Here is a 19289-nt window from a genome sequence, read left to right as displayed (position 1 = left end):
ATTATAGAGCCCTTAACAAGATAACTCAGAACTTCCGGTATCCTCTTCCCCTCATCCCAGCGGCCCTAGAACATCTCCGTGGTGCCACTGTATTCACCAAGTTGGACCTCCGCAGCTCGTATAACCTCATCCGGATACGTAAGGGGGACGAGTGGAAGACCACCTTCATCACCCCTACTGGTCACTATGAGTACTCTGTTATGCCGTATGGGCTTGTAAACGCCCCCTCCGTATTCCAGGACTTCATACATGAGGTGCTCCGAGATTTCCTCCATCAGTTCGTCCTAGTCTATATCGATGACATCTTGATATACTCCCGGAGCCTGGCAGAACATCAGCGCCACGTTGCGGAGGTCCTGCAACGCCTGATGGACTACCAGCTCTACCTGAAAGCAGAGAAGTGTTCATTCCATCAACCCTCAGTGCAGTTCCTTGGATAAACCATCGACCGCAGTGGCATCCGGATGGACGAGGGGAAGGTAAGCGCAGTCAGGGACTGGCCCATTCCTACCACTATAAAGGAACTGCAGCGATTCCTTGGCTTCGCCAACTTTTATAGACGATTCATTCAGAATTTTAGTACTATCACTAGTCCTCTAACCAACCTCCTTCGTCAGAAGCCCAAATCCCTGACATAGACTCCAGATGTTACGCACCCGAAGAAAGGTCAGAGAACCCCGAACCCATGTTCCCGGACAAGGTCATTGTCTCCCCTATCACCTGGTCAGCAGAGACTCTACCTCCAGCCGAAGCTCCTAACAACACCCCGCCGGGTTGCCCACCAGGATACCAGTACATCCCCAGGACACGGCGCACTCCACTCATCCACTCCACCCATACATCACTTGGCACTGGTCACCCGGGGGTCAATGAAACCCTCTCGTTGCTACGGGAACGCTTCTGGTGGCCCAACATGGCCTCGGATGTCAGAAGGTACGTGAGTGGATGTACCAGCTGCGCCATGTCCAAGAGTCCTCGCCATATCTGGCAAACTCCATCCTCTGCCCGTTCCCAATCGCCCGTGGTCACACCTAGGGGTGGATTTCTTTACGGACCTTCCACCCTCTGACAATAACACATGTATTCTGATTATTGTGGATCTATTTTCTAAAGCTTGTCGTCTTCTTCCTCTGAAGGGTCTCCCCACTGCCATGGAAATGGCACAACTGATGTTTAACCATGTATTCAGGTACTTCGGCATCCCAGAGGACATTGTGTCAGATCGGGGCCCCCAGTTCATCTCCCGGGTATGGAGAGCGTTTCACTCCCTTCTAGGTGTGGCCTTCAGCCTGTCTTCCGGCTATCACCCACAGTCTAACGGGCAGACAGAAAGAAAGGTCCAGGAGATCGGACGCTTCCTCCGTACCTTCTGTCACGGCCAGCCACCTCTTTTCCCCTGGTCTGGAGAGCCCTCTGATGTTCCCGCTGTCGACTATTGGTTCCGGGAGAGCGAGAGGGTCTGGGACCTTCGCCGGTCGAGGCCCCCCAGTACCAACCCGGTCAGAAGGTCTGGCTGTCTACCCGGGACATCCGCCTGCATCTACCTTGCCGCAAGCTCAGTCCCAGATTCATTGGCCCGTTCACAATCACCCAGCAGATTAATCCAGTCAACTACAAACTCCAGCTTCCCCCTGAGTACCGGATTCACCCCACATTCCATGTCTCACTCCTGAAACCTCACCATCCTTCTGTTCTTCCCTCCACAGAACCTGGCGAGACGGAAGCCCCCCCTCCTCTCCTCCTAGATGACGGCGCAGCCTACTCGGTCAAGGACATCCTGGACTCCCGGCGGCGTGGTGGGCAGCTGGAATACTTAGTGGACTGAGAAGGATACGGTCCAGAGGAACGTTCCTGGGTCCCACGCAACGACATCTTGGATCCCGCCTTGCTGGATAACTTCCACTCCATGCACCCCAACCGACTTGCTCCCAGGGGAAGAGGAAGCCCACCATGTCGTCGGGGTCCCCGGCCATCAGGAGCGGGCCCTGGGGAGGGGGGTACTGTTACAAACACGCCAGGTTCCACCTCCACACAATCACAGCGCACACCCTCACCTGAATACTAAATCATCACCACCTGCTCCTCATCACCTACCCATCATTGCTGCACCACAAAAGCCACACACACACACTCAATCATCGTCCGGTCACGTTCGCGACAAGATCATTCCTGTGTGCTAACTATTAGGACTAACTCCTCTTCTACCTTCTCTCTAAGGATTACCTCCGAAGACTCCTCTTCTATCTTTTCTCTAAGGATTGCCTCCGAATTCCTCAAGTCCCCAACAGTGCGTGTGTGTGTGGTTCACCTACCCTTCTCGAGGTCACGATCTTCCCGGCACGGATCCCAACACCCATCCACTCCTCACTACGTGCTCTTCTGCTTGTGTCTTTAATAAATAACATCTTCATCTGTTACTCCTCTGTCTCCTGAGTGATCCGTAACAACGGGCTGTGTTCAACCACCAGTCTACAAGCTTTGGAATGCTCTTCCTTATCATGTGAGGTCTGCTCCTTCATTGGACATTTTTAAATCTACTCTGAAAACACATTTTTATTCTTTAGCTTTTGGAAATTTTTAATTGTTGTTTTTTATGGTGTAGTCCTGCTATGCACAATGTACAGCACTTTGGATCAATTTGTATTGTGTTAAATGTGCTTTATAAATAAAGGTTGTTGTTGTTGTTGTCTTACCTTTCTCACACAGAACAACCTCCTTGAGAGCAACCAATCTGGCTTCAGAAGTGGACATTCAACTGAAACTGCCATGCTCTCAGTTGTTGAAGCCCTAAGACTGGCAAGAGCGGAATCCAAATCTTCTATACTTATCTTGCTTAATCTATCCACTGCTTTTGACACAAATAACCACCAGATCCTCCAGTCAGCCCTACTGAAAAAGGGCATCTCAGGAACCGCGCTCCAGTGGTTTGAGTCTTACCTATCAGATAGGTCCTTTAAGGCTCCTTTGAGGTGTCCAATTCACAACATCTAACTACTGGGGTGCCTCAGGGCTCAGTTCTTGGACCACTTCTCTTCTCTGTCTACATGCCATCATTAGGTTCTGTCATTCAGAAACATGGCTTTTCATACCACTGCTATGCTGATGACACTCAACTCTACCTCTCATTAGAGGTAGCTATTCGCATCTCAGCTTGTCTAACAGACATTTCTTGTTGGATGAAGGACCATCACCTTCAACTCAAACTTGCCAAGACAGAACTGCTTGTGATTCCAGCAAACCCATTGTTTAATCACAATTTCCCTTATGAAACAAAAATATATTGCAGTATATTGGAAAATATCACGTAATATATAGGCATATATTCTTATATATATTTATTTTTTCCAATATATTGCAATATATTGAAAGCGACAATCATTTGTATATTTTCTAATATATTATGTAATATATGTATCATCAATATATTATTAAATGTATTCAAATATATAAAATATTAGAAAATAAAAAGGGAAAATAATATATTACAATATATCACAATATATTTTAAGAAATATATTGGTAAATATATTTTCCTTTCGTAAGGGATTTACCATCTAGTTAGGCACATTAACCATAATTCCTTCAAAAACAGCTAGAAGCCTTGGAGTTATGATTGATGATCTGCTTACTTTCTCAGACCACTGCTATTGCTAAAACTGTCTGATCCTGCAGATTTGCTTTATTCAACATCAAGAAGATCAAGCCCTTTCTTTCGGGAACATGCCGCACAACTCCTTGTTCAAGCTCTTGTTCTGTCCAGGATGGACTATTGCAATACTCTAGTGGCAGGTCTTCCAGCCAGTTCTATCAAACCTTTACAATTAATCAAGATACATTTTTACTGAGCCGAAAAGAATACATGTCGCAACCTCTGTTTATCAATTTGCACTGGCTTCCAATAGCTGCTCGCATAAAATTCAAGGAATTGTTGTTTGCCTACAAAACCACCACTGTCTCTGCACCCATTTACCTAAATTTGTTACTTCAGACTTATGTGCCTCTAGAAGCTTGCATCCTGCAAGTGAATGTCGCTTGATTGTGCCATCCCAAAGAAGCACAAAGTCACTTTTACAGACTTTTAAATTAAATGAGGGGCTGCTCATAACCAGAGTTGTCATCAAGCTAAAGTCCTGCTCAGCACTTGCCCTCCAACTTCAGGGAGAAGATCTGTCTTTTCAGTGCTATGTGATCGGCCTAAGGAGAAAACACTCATATCACCTGGATCACATAGGCAATGCGGATCAAACACATGTGTTTTTAACGTCAACATTTGTCATCCTGTCATTGTACTTTTCATGGACACGTGACTGCGCCTGTCAATACTCAACTGCGGGTAATGAACGCTGACCTAATGATCAAACTGTGGGGTGACAAATCAGCTACAGGTGTTGGATGTAGTGGTAAACAAGCCATTCAAAGATAATCGGTACAAGAAGATACACAGAGTGGCTGCTGTCTGGCAATCACACACCATCTGGAGAAATACAGAAGCCTGCAGTGAGACTACTCTAAGATCTGATCCTTTAGGCATGGGCTGCAGTGCCCCAAAAGAGCATTCTCAATGGCTTCAAAAGATGCTTCATCTCTCATGCTTTGGATGAGAGCGAGGATGACCTTCTGTGTAAATAATTGATGAACCTAAATTCCATTATGTTTTTAGAGGGTGAGCTGAGGGTTACTCAGTCTGGACGTGATCTGCGAACTTTGAGCCCCGGTGATGTGTTTGGGGAACTGGCCATTCTATACAACTGTAAACGCACAGCATCTGTCAAAGGTCAGTTCGTATTTTGGAGTGATTGCTAATTTGGATCGCCCTTTCCTGTGTGGTACATTAGTGTTTTGATTCTCTCTTTGCCACAGCCATCACTGCAGTACAGTTATGGTGCATTGAGAGACAAACATATCGAAGCATCATGACCAACAAATCCAAGAAGAAAAGAGAGCAACTCATGTGCTTCCTGAAAACGTAAGACATTCTGGCATCACTTTGTATCAAGGCTGTAGTAGTAAAATATCAGGGCCCGTATTCATAAAGAATCTTAATGCAAAAAGTAGCTCCTAGTGACAAAATTCTAAGAAAATTCTTAGAAATGTGGGCGTTTACTCTTAAAATTAAAGAAAAAATCCTAGTAAAGAAAAAAGTAATTCAGAAAGCATCTTAACCCTTAAAATAGGTCTTAAGGTCAAACTTGTTAGGAGCACAGACGAGGACTTTTAAGAGGCTTAAGAGTTTCTTTAGCAGAGGAGAAAATGACAGAAAGAAGAATAGGCAGAAGAAATGTGTTGCAAACAATCGATGACAGGGAGTTTAGATGCTATAGATTAGATAGTGTCTATCACATTTTCTAACTGTTTTTAAATTAATTTTAAGTAAATGTTTTAATCATTTAAAAGATGAAAGTTTTTGTCTTTTCCTTACTCAGAGTTGCTCTCAGATTGATCCCGAATCGCTCTTAAGCTAAGACTCCTACGTAAAAGTTTTTAAGCTAAATTAAGAGTTTTCTGAGAGGATTCTTAGAATATTTATGAATACGGGCCCAGATGCTTTGTGTTTTGTGTGTTTTGGATTCTTAGACAAGAGGTTGTCCTTGTAAATGTGTTTTGTTAGTGTATTATTGCTGAGTAAGTTCTGTTGTTTTTGATTGTTTCCATCAGGTCTCGCACTTTGAAAGCCCTGAATGATGTTCAGCTGTCAAAGATCATTGATTCCATGGAGGAAGTCAGTGTGATTTTACCCTTATAAATAGTAAAATATAGAAAATATAGAATAGAAGAATATAATGTCTATTTAGTTGTAGTCATGTCTTTAATTTTTTCTAACCCATTTTTTAGATAAAGTGCATGTTTACATGATAATGTCAAATCTCCTTCAAACTGCCAAAAGTGACAGAAATATTTGCATCGTAAAAGTATTTAAACTCAAATGAGACACTGTAGTCACTCACTGACCAGCTAGGATATTATTTCCATCTTTTCAGGGAGCGCACATCGTCAGAAAAGAGATGTATTTGCAAGGGGGAGAGAAACATTTTTTTAATTATTTTTTTTATTACTATTAAAGATATGAGGGCACATGAATTCTATATATATATATATATTAGGGGTGTAACGATACGCGTATTCGTATTGAACCGTTCGGTACGACGCTTTCGGTTCGGTACGCGGTACGCATTATGTATACCGAACGGTTCGTTGGAGTAATTAATTATATTTGAAAAAAAAAAAAAAAGAGAGAGAGAGAAATATAATGATATGCGTTCAACAAGGTAGCCCAATAACCCAAACAACGTAACAGGCAACGCCCATGACACTCCCGAAGAAGAAAAAAACACCATCTTATATGTTTATGTTAGGCTACTCAGCAGGCGCTCGCTCACTCAGTACGCGCTGAAGGCTCGTTGCAAAATAGCCAATGCGTTTAACAGACTAGAAATGAGAAGATCCTCCAATAACCAACAGGTCTGGTGTTTGGGTGCACTTTGGATTCCCTTTAAGCTATAATGGTGATGGCAAGAGAGTGGTGGATAAAAAAACAACGGTATGTCGCATCTGCAACATGACAGGGTACACCAGCGGGAATAAAAAAAAAAAAAAAAAAACACCAGCGGGAATATCTGGGATATATGCGTCAGTACTATCTGGGAAAAGACGAAAAAAAGGAGAAACATGCACGCAGCAAACTATCCCTGCAGCATTTAGAAACTATAGCTTACAGGGAATCCAACCCAAACACCAGACCTGTTGGTTATTTTAGGATCTTATATTTCTGGTCTGTTAAAGGCATTCGACATTTTGCAACGAGCCTTCAGCGCGTGCTGAGTGAGCGAGCGCCTTAGGGGCCGTTCACATATCGTGCCTAAAAACGCATGGAAAACGCTAAGCGCGTCTTTCTCCTCCTTTCCAAAGCGCTCGGGCAGAAGCGCTCATGAGGCGTCTGTCTTTGCTAAGCAACAATGACGTGCTCTCTCCATGAGACGCGGAAATTTCAGCGAAGGATAAATGGATTTGCAGCTCTAAAAATCGCTTGCAGTAGCTCTGCTACTAAATTTATTTCAAAATTGCAATCCATATACAACTATGATCAGCTGATCCTTCATCTTGGCTGAGCTCTCAACGTTGTTACGGGAAAGGATGAAGCTGATTGGTTAGTTCTTGTCACATGACCCGCGGTGCGCTTGCGGCATTCTGAAAAGTTGAGATGTTTTTACATTTTGCTGTATCTAAAACGTATCGAACCGAACCGAACCGAACCGTGACATCAGTGTATCGTATCGAACCGAACCGTGAATTTTGTGAACCGTTACACCCCTAATATATATATATATATATATATATATCCATAAAAATAATGATGTGAACATATAAATCGTTTATAATGAACTGCAGTATTCGATAAAAAATGGAACTGACAATAATTATCGCGTTTCACTTTAAGCAAAGCCTGCTATGCACAGCACAGTTTTTTGGAATCTTGTTATGTACGAGAAAATAGACTAGGCAGATGTTGGGATTTGTACGACACTCCAAAACTGTGAATCTATACAGGCAAAAGCCTATGCAGCAGGATTTTGAACAGCCTCTGGAGTCTGATGTGGTGTGGAAGTTCATTATTGATGTAGCACAATTCTTAAATTATTAAATGCAGTCAATTTAGCTATAAAGCAGCTCTACAGAAGTAAACAGTGTCATCATGCAGCTTAAGTCAGTTTAATTCTCAGCCAGTGGTGTCAATGCATTTAAATCGATAATGCAGCATTACTGAATATTAATTCAATATGTTACTGATTTTGTCTTGTGAGCCCACAATAGAAAGCAAATACCACACGAAGGCCTCAATATTTACTCACAAAGAACAGTTAAAAAAAAATCTTATTTTGACACAAAGTCCAGTATATTTTCTTCTACCAAAGCATGACATAATGACTCTTTCATAATGAGTCTTTTTCGTGTTTGTTCCCTTCCAAGGTGAAGTTTCAGAACAATGAAGTGATTGTCCGAGAGGGAGCAGAGGGCAATACGTTTTACATCATTCTCAAAGGAGAGGTTAAATATGTGTTTGTTTGTTTTTTAAGCACTTTTACAAACACAAAATATGCAAGAATCAAACTTTGCACATATTTCTGAGCTTTATTATGAAAGATGCTACAAAATATTTTGTGTGTTTGTGTTTATATTAAACATAATACATTTAAATAATGTTACTTACAAAAATAAATCTTAACTTACAACAGCTGGTCAGGATTTTGTCAATTTCCCTTAGGTTTTAGTGACAAAAAAAGTGAACGGACAGCAGAAAATCATTCGTAAGATGAGTGAGGGGGAACACTTTGGAGAACTGGCTCTAATACGGTAACCGTGGTCCCTTAGTGATAACATGCGATCATTAGAAATACAATATCAGGAATAAATATTTGTTAAACTGATCAGCTGGTCTCTTTAAATGTTTATTTTTAAAGATGTAATTTTCTAGATAAAATTATCAGGTAAACATAAACAGTTCTGAATTATGATATCAAAATCTGGTTTAAATGTAAAAGTCAAACAGATCTTCTGTGTGTAATCCAGAGATATCCTTAGGACAGCCACATGCACAGCTGTGGGAGCTGTCACTTGCTTTTCCATTGATAAAGAGTAAGTTTGATGTCAGTGATGACAATATTGCTTTACTTAGTTTGTACAAATGTAATTGCATAATTCCCTTGATTTCGAATATTTGATAAATGATCACTGTCCCTTTTTTTCTCACAGGGTTTTTGAGGAGACCATTCCTTTTGAAAGCCTTGAGCTCCATGACGAGTGAGTTTTCCTGCTTTGTGATTTCTACTTTTGTAAAGATTTTTAGCAAAGTCTTCAACACGGTCACTTTTAACATTCTTCACTAGTTTTATAAGTGGTTATAAAGTGTGACACATCTGTCAGGCATTAGAAAAGATTTGTGCTACTCCAGTGATATGTTTACAGATGTGCATTCTGTTCTCTGGCTGGATTCATGTTTTAGATCGCTGAGTGTATATTGTTATTCTAGTGTTTTGCCACAGCGGTTTAGGTTATTTTGGTACTGAAGTATTGTTCTTTATCAAAAAGGATTTTTTTTTTTTTTTTTTTTTTTTTTTAGAGTTGATTTACTGGAGGATGATGTAAAGCCAGAGAAGGTTGGGTAAGTTGGGTATTTTGTAATATTTATAATAATATTTGTAAAAAAAAAAAAAAAAAAAAAAAAAAAATATATATATATATATATATATATATATATATATAAAGCATGTTTCATATACTGTTTAAGGAAAACTTTTTTTTTAAGAAATTGATTTTCATTTTATTCATTAAACTGATCAAAAAAATTACCAGTAAGACATCAACAATGTTAGATTTCTGTTTCAAATAAATGTAGATCCTCAAATTATCTGTTCGTCAAAGAATCCTTAAAAAGACACCACATCACAGTTTCCATACTTTCCAGGTTTCCGGACAACCATTAATAATAATAATAATAATAATAATAATAAATGCTTCTTGAGCATATTAGAAAATAATCAGCATATTAGAATGATTTCTGAAAGATCATGTGATACTGAAAACGATGCTTTGCATCAGAATAAGTTATATTTTGAAATATATTAAAAGTGAAAACATTTTAAATTGTAAAAATATTTCACAATATTAAAGTTATTTTCGTACTTTTGATTGATATTGTGGATGCTACAATTAATCTCCATATAAAATCCAAACTATTAGACATAGGAAATGCAAATTTTTGCATAAATGTTCAGTTACTTTCATTTAAGTTTTCATGAATCTGAGTTTTTCTAATCATACAGCTAGGTGCCTGTCTGCTGCTAAATAAAGCCTTATTGATTCTTAGTTATAATTCTTATTGAACTTAGATATAATATGAATTATATATTATGTTGTGATTTCTGTTGAATTATATATTACAAGTATTACTGTCTCCAGGCCAGAAACATCTCTAAAGCTGAAAGATCTCGTCCCTGTACTGTACCAGGAGGGAAGTCATCAAGGAGATCCTGTCACTCTTGGAGTCGGGGGGTTTGGAAAAGTGGAGCTGGTATGAGAGGAGAGCATAGATGATGGATTTTATGAGTCCCTTTAATGTTAAAACACTGATTGGTCCAGCTTAATGTTGTTCTGATTGGATTGGTTGTTTATTTACCAGGTAACTACCTTACAGCACAGAACGTACTTTGCTATGAAGAAGATCAGTAAACAACACATTGTTGCAAAGAAGCAGGAAGCACACATTCTCCTAGAAAGGAAAATTCTCCAAGCAATCCAATGTGACTTCATTGTCAGGTTAGTGCAACTATCTATACCTAACCTATAATCATATCAGATTTTTTTCAAGCCGTTCTCATCAAGTCAGAATTTTCTGGTGTTGTTCAGGCTGCATGCTGCCTTCAAAGATTCCCGCTACATCTATATGATAATGGAGTTTTGTCCTGGTGGGGAAATCTGGACCAAGCTGAAACAAGCGTAAGACATTCACAAATGCATTAGTGTTGTTTGCTAAAGCAAGCAACCTTATGACAGCTGTTGTTACTGTGTTGTTGTATTGCATAGAAACTAGCAGGAAAACCCTAGCAACCACATAGCAATGCTTAAAAAATGCATAGCAACACTTTGACAATTAACCACAGCATATTAGTGTCATCTTTTTGCTTATTTTGCTGACCCTAAATTAGAATCCATTTCCTGTCTCAGTCAAATGTTTGACTGCAGAAAACTGTTATATTCCCTAATTAGAGCTGTTTGAATATCTGAATGTGGGCACATGTGTTGTCATGTTTCAGAAGACGCTTTGAGGAGAATATATCTGTGTTCATAACAGCGTGTGTGGTTGAAGCTTTTGCATACCTCCATAACAAAGGGATCCTGTATCGAGACCTGAAACCAGAAAATCTCATGCTCGACTCCAAAGGATATGTGAAATTGGTAAAACAAATGAAATTCCCTTTTCCTTGCTATATCTAGTTATAATGTGATGCAGCATGCAACTGTGTATTAAAACAAGGATCAAATAGAGCAATAACAGTTAACATCGATAAGCTGTTAATAATAAATGTAATAAATGTAATAGTAAAATAATTTTCACAATTTTACCGCATACACAATTTTACCGCATACCGCTGAGCAGATGACCCGGCCACTCAGAGGTGGTACAGCAGCAATGGTGACGTAATGCCTCTGTTCCCTCCTGCAGGAAACGAGGGTTTCAATACATAAGCGAGATATTCCTTTCAGTCGTTCACTCTGTGGGAACCTTGGGCACTTAGCCTGACGGGGCGTCAGGATTACCTGGGAGTCAGCCGGCCCAAACTCTTGGCACGATTTGTCAACCGAGATTGCGTGTAGGTCCTCTACCCTCTTGATGGAGGCCAGTGCAAGCAGGAGCAGAGTCTTTATTGATAGACGCTTCAGCTCAACTGCCTACAAAGGCACAAATGTCCCCGAAAGACTTGTCCAAACCCCAGAGACTGCTAGCCTGTCGAACGAGGCCCCACAGCCAGTGGAGGAAGCAATAATGTGAACCACAGCATGCCTGGAGACCTGTTCTAGGGCCAATTCTCCCCGGAGAAATGCAAGGTCTGACCATGTGGTGAAGGTTTGGGGGCAAGCCGGTGTGACTTGGCCCTGGTGAGTGCTGCATTGTATCTATGGCTCACCTCGAGGCTCAGCCATAGATACAATGTTGAATTTGGTCTCATATGAAGCAACCCCAGTGGCGTAACTGCCACTGCAGCTGTCATATTCACCAGGAGCCTTTGAAACTATTTTAGTGGGACGGCTGTCCTGCTCTTGAACATATTCAGGCAGTTCAACACTGACATGATGTCTGTTTGACCAAATCCAACTCCATACCAAAAAAAAACTTTCCCTCTGCGACAGGGAAAATTTGCTCTTTTCCCAGTGGACCCAAAGGCACAACTAGCTGAGGTGTGAGAGAACCAAGTTCCTGTGTTTGCACAACTGATCCTGAGACTGAGCTAGTATGAGTCGTTGAGGTAGTTGAGAACGCAAATGGCCTGTTCTATCAGGGAATGAGGGCTGCCTCCGCAACTTTCGTGAAGACACAGGGTGACAGGGATGCTCATCTGGTATGCTTGTCCCTCGAACGTGAATCACAGGAATAGCCTGTGTCACAGAAGGATTGAAACATTAAAGTATGCATCCTTCATGTTGATCGCTGCAAACTAATCTCAGGGATGGATGCACCTGAAGATTTACTTCTGTGTGAGCATCTTGAATGGAAGATTGTGAAGGGCCTGGTTCAAGATGCGCAGATCCAAGATTGGCCTTAATCCACTGCCTTTCTTGGCCACAATGAAGTAAGGGCTTTAAAACCCTGTCTTTGTATCGGCTGGAGGGACTGGCTCCATCACATCCTATGCTGAATCGCATAGCTGAGTCTGATGGTCTGAAGGGGCCCACAAGTTGGACTGGGGAGCTCTAGAGGAATGTTTGATCTCACTCTTGAATCACCCACAGTTGCTCTGGCGAGAGAGAAGGGTAAGTGTGATCCGAGACTTGCCCGTCCACAACCCCGTCTCCTCTGGGGACCCAGAAATAGAAGAAACAGCTCTTTTGTTGAAGATTTGGGTACCACTGAGTGTGAAGTCAGTGGCATGGAAAAAGGAAACAAAAGATTCTCCGCCCGGCCCTCCTTCAGGGTAGGGGTTTTAGGTCCTCTTGTTCTTCCGTTTGTATTGAAACCCTCGTTCCCTGCAGGAGGGAACGGAGACATCACATCCTGTCACCACGGATGCTGTATCACCACTGAGTGGCCTGATCACCAGCTCAGCTCTTTAGTAAAAACCGGAGTATGCAGCTCATCTGCTGCCTATTTATACTCATGCTGTGATCAGTGGCAGCTGGATGTATTCATGGCATGCCAATGTGCATTGGCTTGTTTAGTCTACACTTGAAGTAGTGGTCTCTCTAGCGAGATTCCCAATTTGTTGGTCACCAACATGGCGTTGAGGGTGACCGGCTGAAAGGGAACTGGTGTTACTTATTTGTAAAAGAAACTCCAATATTTTTCTTGTAAATCAAAAAAACGTATTGAATTTATTTACCACTGTAGTAACTTGAAAAAAGTAATCTGAATGGGGCAGTTGTGGTTAGAAGGTCAAGACATTTTAGCTGGTAGCATTTTAGCTTGACTTTTTACAGCTAAAAAGTCAAGACATTTTAGCTGTAGGTTCAAGTCTCAGCACCAGCTGAAATTGTAAGAGTGAATGACTAGTGCTCTCTTCCACCCTCATTACCCACATCTGAGGTGCCCTTCAGCAAGGCACTGAACCCCCAATAACTCCTCGGTTGCTGCAGCAGAAATGGCTGCTCACTGCTCTGTGTGAGTGTTCACGGTTTTGATTGCAGTAGACCTACATATTTAAATGCAGAGCACAAATTCTGAGTATGGGACACAATACCTAGCCACTTGTCATCCCACTATCACTTTTAACTCATGTTACTCCCCAACAGCAAATATTCGGTAAATAGGTGACAAGCTTGTCCGGGTAAAAAAACTGTAAAATTCAATATATTTGATGCATTAATTACTGAATGTTTTACTTTCTTATTGAATTATTTTCAGGTTGATTTTGGTTTTGCAAAGGAGCTTTCTCGGGGTGAAAAGACATATTCCTTTTGTGGTACTCCTGAGTACATCCCTCCAGAGATCATTCAGAACCATGGCCATGACTTCGCTGCTGACTTCTGGTCACTTGGCATTCTAATCTACGAGCTGCTCGTGGGCAGGTATCAAAGTTTTCTCATGTAATCCACATGTGCTGAATTATTATTTATTTTATTTTTTTAGTAAAGAAGTTAAATTGGGTGAGGGGATTGTTTTACAAACTCAAAAAAATGTGTAGGAAAGTAGAAAAGAGAATCTAATTGCAGGTAAAGAAGCAAAGTAAACAAATGACAAGGAACACTGGGAAAAAATGAACAGAAGCATAGGTAAAAGTACAGACATTATGTTTAGACACTGACAAAGATCAAGTGAAACACTAGGGCTATTTATACACACAAAGGCGTAATGAGATAACAAGACACAACTGAGGATACTAATCAAAGGCAAAGGCTACAAACTGACTACAAATACAGCACAAAAACACTAAAAAATAAAAGTCCAAATAACAAAATGAACCTACACAAAACACATGTAACAGAATTTGAAAAAGTGGAGATGGGATTTTCAGATCTTTAAGTTAGACTACTTGTGCAATGTATCAAAGTATGTGTGCATTTTGTGAGATACAGGGCAATAAGTAGGGATGGGGTAATGAGTAGCAGCTGGTGTAGATGAACAATTAACGGAGATGCCCACATGAAACAATCAGTGCTGAGGCGAGACACACACAAACTCCACCCACATAGTGCAAATCCCGAGGCCACGGTTTACCAACACTTCTGCAGCTCGTATTGGATGCATGAAATTGGACTGCTTTTAAAACTGTTGCCATGGGTTTATTTTCTCCAGTTGGTTAAAGGTTTGAAATACTACATAAATTACATTTAGATGAAATGCATGTAATTAATCATTTTGTATTCTACCTGTAATAAAACTGTGCTAAATGTTTTGGGCCACACTGAAGCATTTGAGCTGTGTTTATAATAAATGTACATAACAGTGACTATAAAATATGTATTTTAGGAATGAAAATGGCATGTTTATATTAGGACATGGTACTGTAATTGCGGTACTTTGGGCTATTTTTATTTATTTAGTTATTTTTCGGGCATGGGCTTGGAATGCACAATTAAAATGTAATAGTTGTGATCATTATTTTACCTTCCATGGTCAGACACGATCAGGTCCAGTATTACTTACAGTCTGTCAAGTCAGCATCAAATCAAGCACTCCGTAATCAGGGAAACTGTCTGATCAGTCAGATGTTTGTAATGAGAAGTGTTCCACGAAACAGCTATGGTTTGCAGACAGTTATAAGAGTTGATGTTAGAAATACATCTTTTGAATTTACTGTGTGTGAACGCATTGCCCCTTTAGCTCGTAGAGGTTTATTTTCCCTCCTCAAATTGTCAGTTGTTTTGTTTATTGTTCGAATTCTTTTTTCTTGGGTTGCATTGGATAATCACTCAATTAATTTATTTGTGATTCATACCCCCCTTCTGAATTATGTTGTATTGATAATGAGTTATCACAAAGTAAGTCTGTTTAGTTGTGCTATCTTACAATCAATATATAGTAAATGTAAGTTAAAGTGTCGCCAGTGTAATCATTTAAAACTTGGAATGGCGATGAGGTTTTAAAATGTATGGATAGAGTCTTAAAAAGGTCTTAAAAGGTGTTAAATTTAACTCCATGAATCCTGTATATACTGTACCCTGTTCAAACTTAAATAATTTTGCATCACATTGCATAATCAACAAACTGCATTTTGCGTGTGAATAGAGGAACACACTTTAAGAATGAAATCCTCAGTTCTGACAGTTTCTACAAAAGCTATCACTGGGGCAGGACCTTTTCAAAAGGCACACCTTTGTACCTAAACAGTCCATACTGGTACCTTAAAGGTACATATTAGTACATTAGTACCTAAAAGGTAGCACTTTATTTTGCAGTTCTGTTCCTCATGTACATACTATGTACTTATTATAGTAATTACAATAACTATGTAATAACTAGGTACTAACCCTGAACCTACCCCTAAACCTAACCCTACCCCATGTAGTTACCTTGTATTACCAGAAAGTTCTTAGATAAATACACTGTAAGTACATGTTAGTACACGTACTGTAAAATAAAGTGCAACCCCTTTTTTTTCTGAGTGTCCATGTTCTATCAAGTTTGCACTTGTTATACATTTTTAAGCTAATTAATAAGTTATATGTCATCTATTTATGTTTACATTTGTATTTCTCTTGTTTATGGCAAAATTGAATTATTATTAATAATGTTTTATTTGTCCTAAAGTCCACCATTCTCTAGTTCAGACCCACAGAAGATTTATGCCAAGATCTTGGATGGTGTGCTGAATTTCCCATCATATATGGGGGAAGGTGCCAAGTCTCTCATCAGTAAATTGTGCAGGTAATTTCTGAGTCCATCTAATCTTAATTTATTTATTTTTAAATTTAAATATCACCCCTACATTTCTTTTAGGTATTTACATTTTTAATCTTCAGTTTATGTTTTGTTTACATGGCATGCAGGCCACGTCCTGGACAGCGTCTGGGCAATACAAAAAACGGAATCAAAGATGTCCGACATCACAGGTAAGCTTTATGAACATATATTAGGCTTAGTTCAGTGTGTATTAAATTTAAATGTGCGTGTGTATATATGTGTGTGTGTGTGTGTGTGTGTGTGTGTGTGTGCACATATACACACACTGAGTAGTACTGAGATGAGTATGGTTATGGTATTGAGTATGTTTATGTGACCTTTGTGCCGTTTTTATTGTTATTAATGTTTTTTGCTGTTATGTGTGAATTGACATTTTCTATCCATTATTTCTCAGGTGGTTTCACAGCATTAACTGGCATAAATTAAGAATGGGGCAGCTGGAGGCACCGACTATTCGGCTTATAAGAAAGGTCACATTTTAAACATAAATTAAGTTTTAGCAAAAGTGTAATGTCTTACTGTTTTATAATGATTTGAATTGTAATGATACATTTGCCATCCTGGGTTGTATGCAGAGGTGGAAAGAGTACAAAAATATTCTACTCAAGTAAAAGTACCATTACATTAATGAAATTTTACTTAAGTACAAGTAAAAGTACCAGTCTAAAAATCTACTCAAGTAAAGGTAAAAAGTAGCTCATTTAAAATTTACTCAGAGTAAAAATTACTTAGTTACATTTTAACAGTGGGAGGGAGTCAAAAATGGGACAGACCAAGGGTGTCGAACTCAGTTCCTGGAGGCCCACAGTCCTGCACAGTTTAGATATAACCCTAATTAAACACACCTGATCCAGCTAATCTAATCATTTAGGCTTATTTGAAAACTACATGATATGTGTGCTGGAGCAGGGTTAGAACTAAACTCTGCAGGGCTACGGCCCTCCAGGAACTGAGTTTGACACCCCTGGGATAGGCCTATTAATCTTAAACTAGTTGTTTTTAATTAAAGAAATCAGTTATTTAGAATAATAAAACATTTGGGCTGTAACCAGGCAAATCAGTATCAACAAACTCATCTTTTAATGCAGAGGAAATGCAGAAGATTCACTGGAAGCTTCACTGTTTAGTTCAGGACAAGAATGCATTTAACCTGTTTTTAATGTTTTGATATACAAGTCATAAAATGTTGAATACTCATTTGAAATTATACGAAATCAATTATATATAAAAAAAAGAAAAATCAAAAGATACTTTAAATGTGAAATTAAAATGGCCAGTATGTGTCAGCAAGTCACTGTTAATAAGTGAGTCATTGTGATTGAACCAAGTCATTTAAACGGTTGATTCATTCAGGAACGAAACACTGTCATGTTGCTCAGAGACGCAAAACTGTGCTTTAGTGGCTGTGTTTGCAATAATTTTTTGTTGTAGAAATAGAGCAAAAAACTGACAATATGGTGTCTAAAACGCAAGTCTATTAATTAACTTGTTTACTGACCTGTTGTATATATATATATATATATATATAATCATGATTTTTGGAGGAAAAGACGGCATGCTTTGTGTGATTTTGATTTACTATATGAAATGATATAAATATGTAAATACTATATCTTCAGTTTTGTGATCATTCTAAATGCATTTTAGAGACTGAATCACACAGTGAAAGAACGCACTATAAATGTGTGTGCACATCATTAAAACAACAATAATGATATTATCACAGACGATATATTGCACACTCCACACCACTGTCTTTTTGGCTAATTTGTGCAAAACATCTTGCTAAAATGTCAAAGCTTCATTTTAACCACCAATACAACGATGCAATTATTTAGCTTACCTCCACATGCTTGCAAAGGGTTGATGTCTTGTCGAGATTTTATAAGCTGCTAGTTTGGTCTCCCTAGGTAAGCACAGCTTAAACTGCATAATAAAGCATAATGTGTTCATTTCATTTCCTTCGAGTTCAACTTCAGAATATGATGGGGTGTCGTTTTCAGCGGTATCTGCACTACTAACGCCTGTTTTGTCCGTCTGCATCTTTCTTGTGATTTTAGCGCCAGTTTGCCCTCCTGCACATTATTTACTGCAGTAGTTTCCAGAGAGCGATTTTTAAATTTTTTTTACTCAGTAATTAATGTGTTTTAAAATGTAGCGAAGTACAATACTTCAAACAAAATATACTTAAGTAAAAGTAAAATTACAGATTTAAAAAATTACTTTAAAAAGTAGAAGTACACAAAAAAGCTACTCAATTACAGTAACGCGAGTAAATGTAATTCGTTACTTTCCACCTCTGGTTGTATGTAGCACTTTTCTGATGTCTTACTCTGACACAGTGGAAAAACATTTTGAACATGTGGTTTCAAAATTGTAATAATTTTATCTTGCAGAACATCAAACAAATACAAGATAATGTCTGCTTTTTAAAAACTGCTTCAGGATGAAACAGCTGTATATCTCAAGCCACCAAGTAACCAAAAATGCAAACTGTTTTATTGATTGGATCTTTGTGGGTTCTTTGGTTTACAGGGTCCCTGCTATATAAACTTTGACCGCTTTCCCTACGATAAGACCCAAGCAGACGAGGAATTTTCAGGCTGGGATTGTGATTTCTGAACAGCTGCCAAATCTTAAGGTTCCTGATATCTAAAGGATATCTCTACTTCCCAAGTTATTTACTCCGAAATATACTCACAGTTACTGTATAATCTCTCACTCTTTTATCTTCTTCAGCCTTGGTTTATGACTGAACTTTAGTATATATATAAAAAATTCTTTCACAGAGAGTAAGTAAAAATTACTTCAATAAAAACTTTTTTGAAGGGAATTCCCAGAGCCCAGTCAGACTAGAGAACATTTTATAAGTAATGAATATTATGTATATTGTTTAATTCAATTTAATTATGAATATTTAATTTAAATAAATGTGATTGCAGTTTTGTACTATTATTGACAAGGTATTATAATAAAGAATTAATTAAAAAGAAATGTAATTGAAAGAATTGAAAGAATGTGAAATGCCTTCTTGAACTGAAAAGCAATATTTTTGCTGCAGTTATGGAACAAATTATGTTCTTACTGTGATGTTATAAGGAATAATCAAGTCAAGTCATCAACAGCATCTTTGAAGAAACTCACACCATTACATCTGTAATTTACCACAGAGCAAGTT

The 19289-nt window shown here is 39.1% G+C and overlaps 1 protein-coding gene across 3 annotated transcripts in view; it reads left to right on the top strand.

Moving 5' to 3' along the window:
* The window catches only part of prkg3 (protein kinase cGMP-dependent 3), a 28950-nt gene extending 9831 nt beyond the window's left edge, over positions 1–19119 (top strand). Inside the window, exons 6-22 of one of the 3 annotated variants that reach the window (XM_052535998.1) lie at positions 4661–4774; positions 4861–4966; positions 5656–5719; positions 7966–8043; positions 8261–8349; positions 8566–8631; positions 8749–8796; positions 9116–9157; positions 9955–10066; positions 10175–10311; positions 10402–10491; positions 10812–10950; positions 13613–13776; positions 15959–16075; positions 16198–16260; positions 16506–16581; positions 18647–19119. In XM_052535998.1, coding sequence (XP_052391958.1) covers positions 4661–4774; positions 4861–4966; positions 5656–5719; positions 7966–8043; positions 8261–8349; positions 8566–8631; positions 8749–8796; positions 9116–9157; positions 9955–10066; positions 10175–10311; positions 10402–10491; positions 10812–10950; positions 13613–13776; positions 15959–16075; positions 16198–16260; positions 16506–16581; positions 18647–18733 — 1592 coding nt within the window. In that variant the 3' untranslated portion in view covers positions 18734–19119. Of the gene's footprint in view, positions 1–4660; positions 4775–4860; positions 4967–5655; positions 5720–7965; positions 8044–8260; positions 8350–8565; positions 8632–8748; positions 8797–9115; positions 9158–9954; positions 10067–10174; positions 10312–10401; positions 10492–10808; positions 10951–13612; positions 13777–15958; positions 16076–16197; positions 16261–16505; positions 16582–18646 lie in introns of all 3 variants that reach the window. The other 2 variants (XM_052535999.1, XM_052535997.1) reach the window with 2 other exon arrangements.
* Positions 19120–19289: the final 170 nt, after the last annotated feature.

Source organism: Carassius gibelio, chromosome A20 (genome assembly GCF_023724105.1).
Source record: "Carassius gibelio isolate Cgi1373 ecotype wild population from Czech Republic chromosome A20, carGib1.2-hapl.c, whole genome shotgun sequence".
Lineage (NCBI taxonomy): Eukaryota > Metazoa > Chordata > Actinopteri > Cypriniformes > Cyprinidae > Carassius > Carassius gibelio.
The sequence above is the reverse complement of the archived record's forward strand: the minus strand, read 5'-3'. Positions and strand labels throughout refer to the sequence as shown.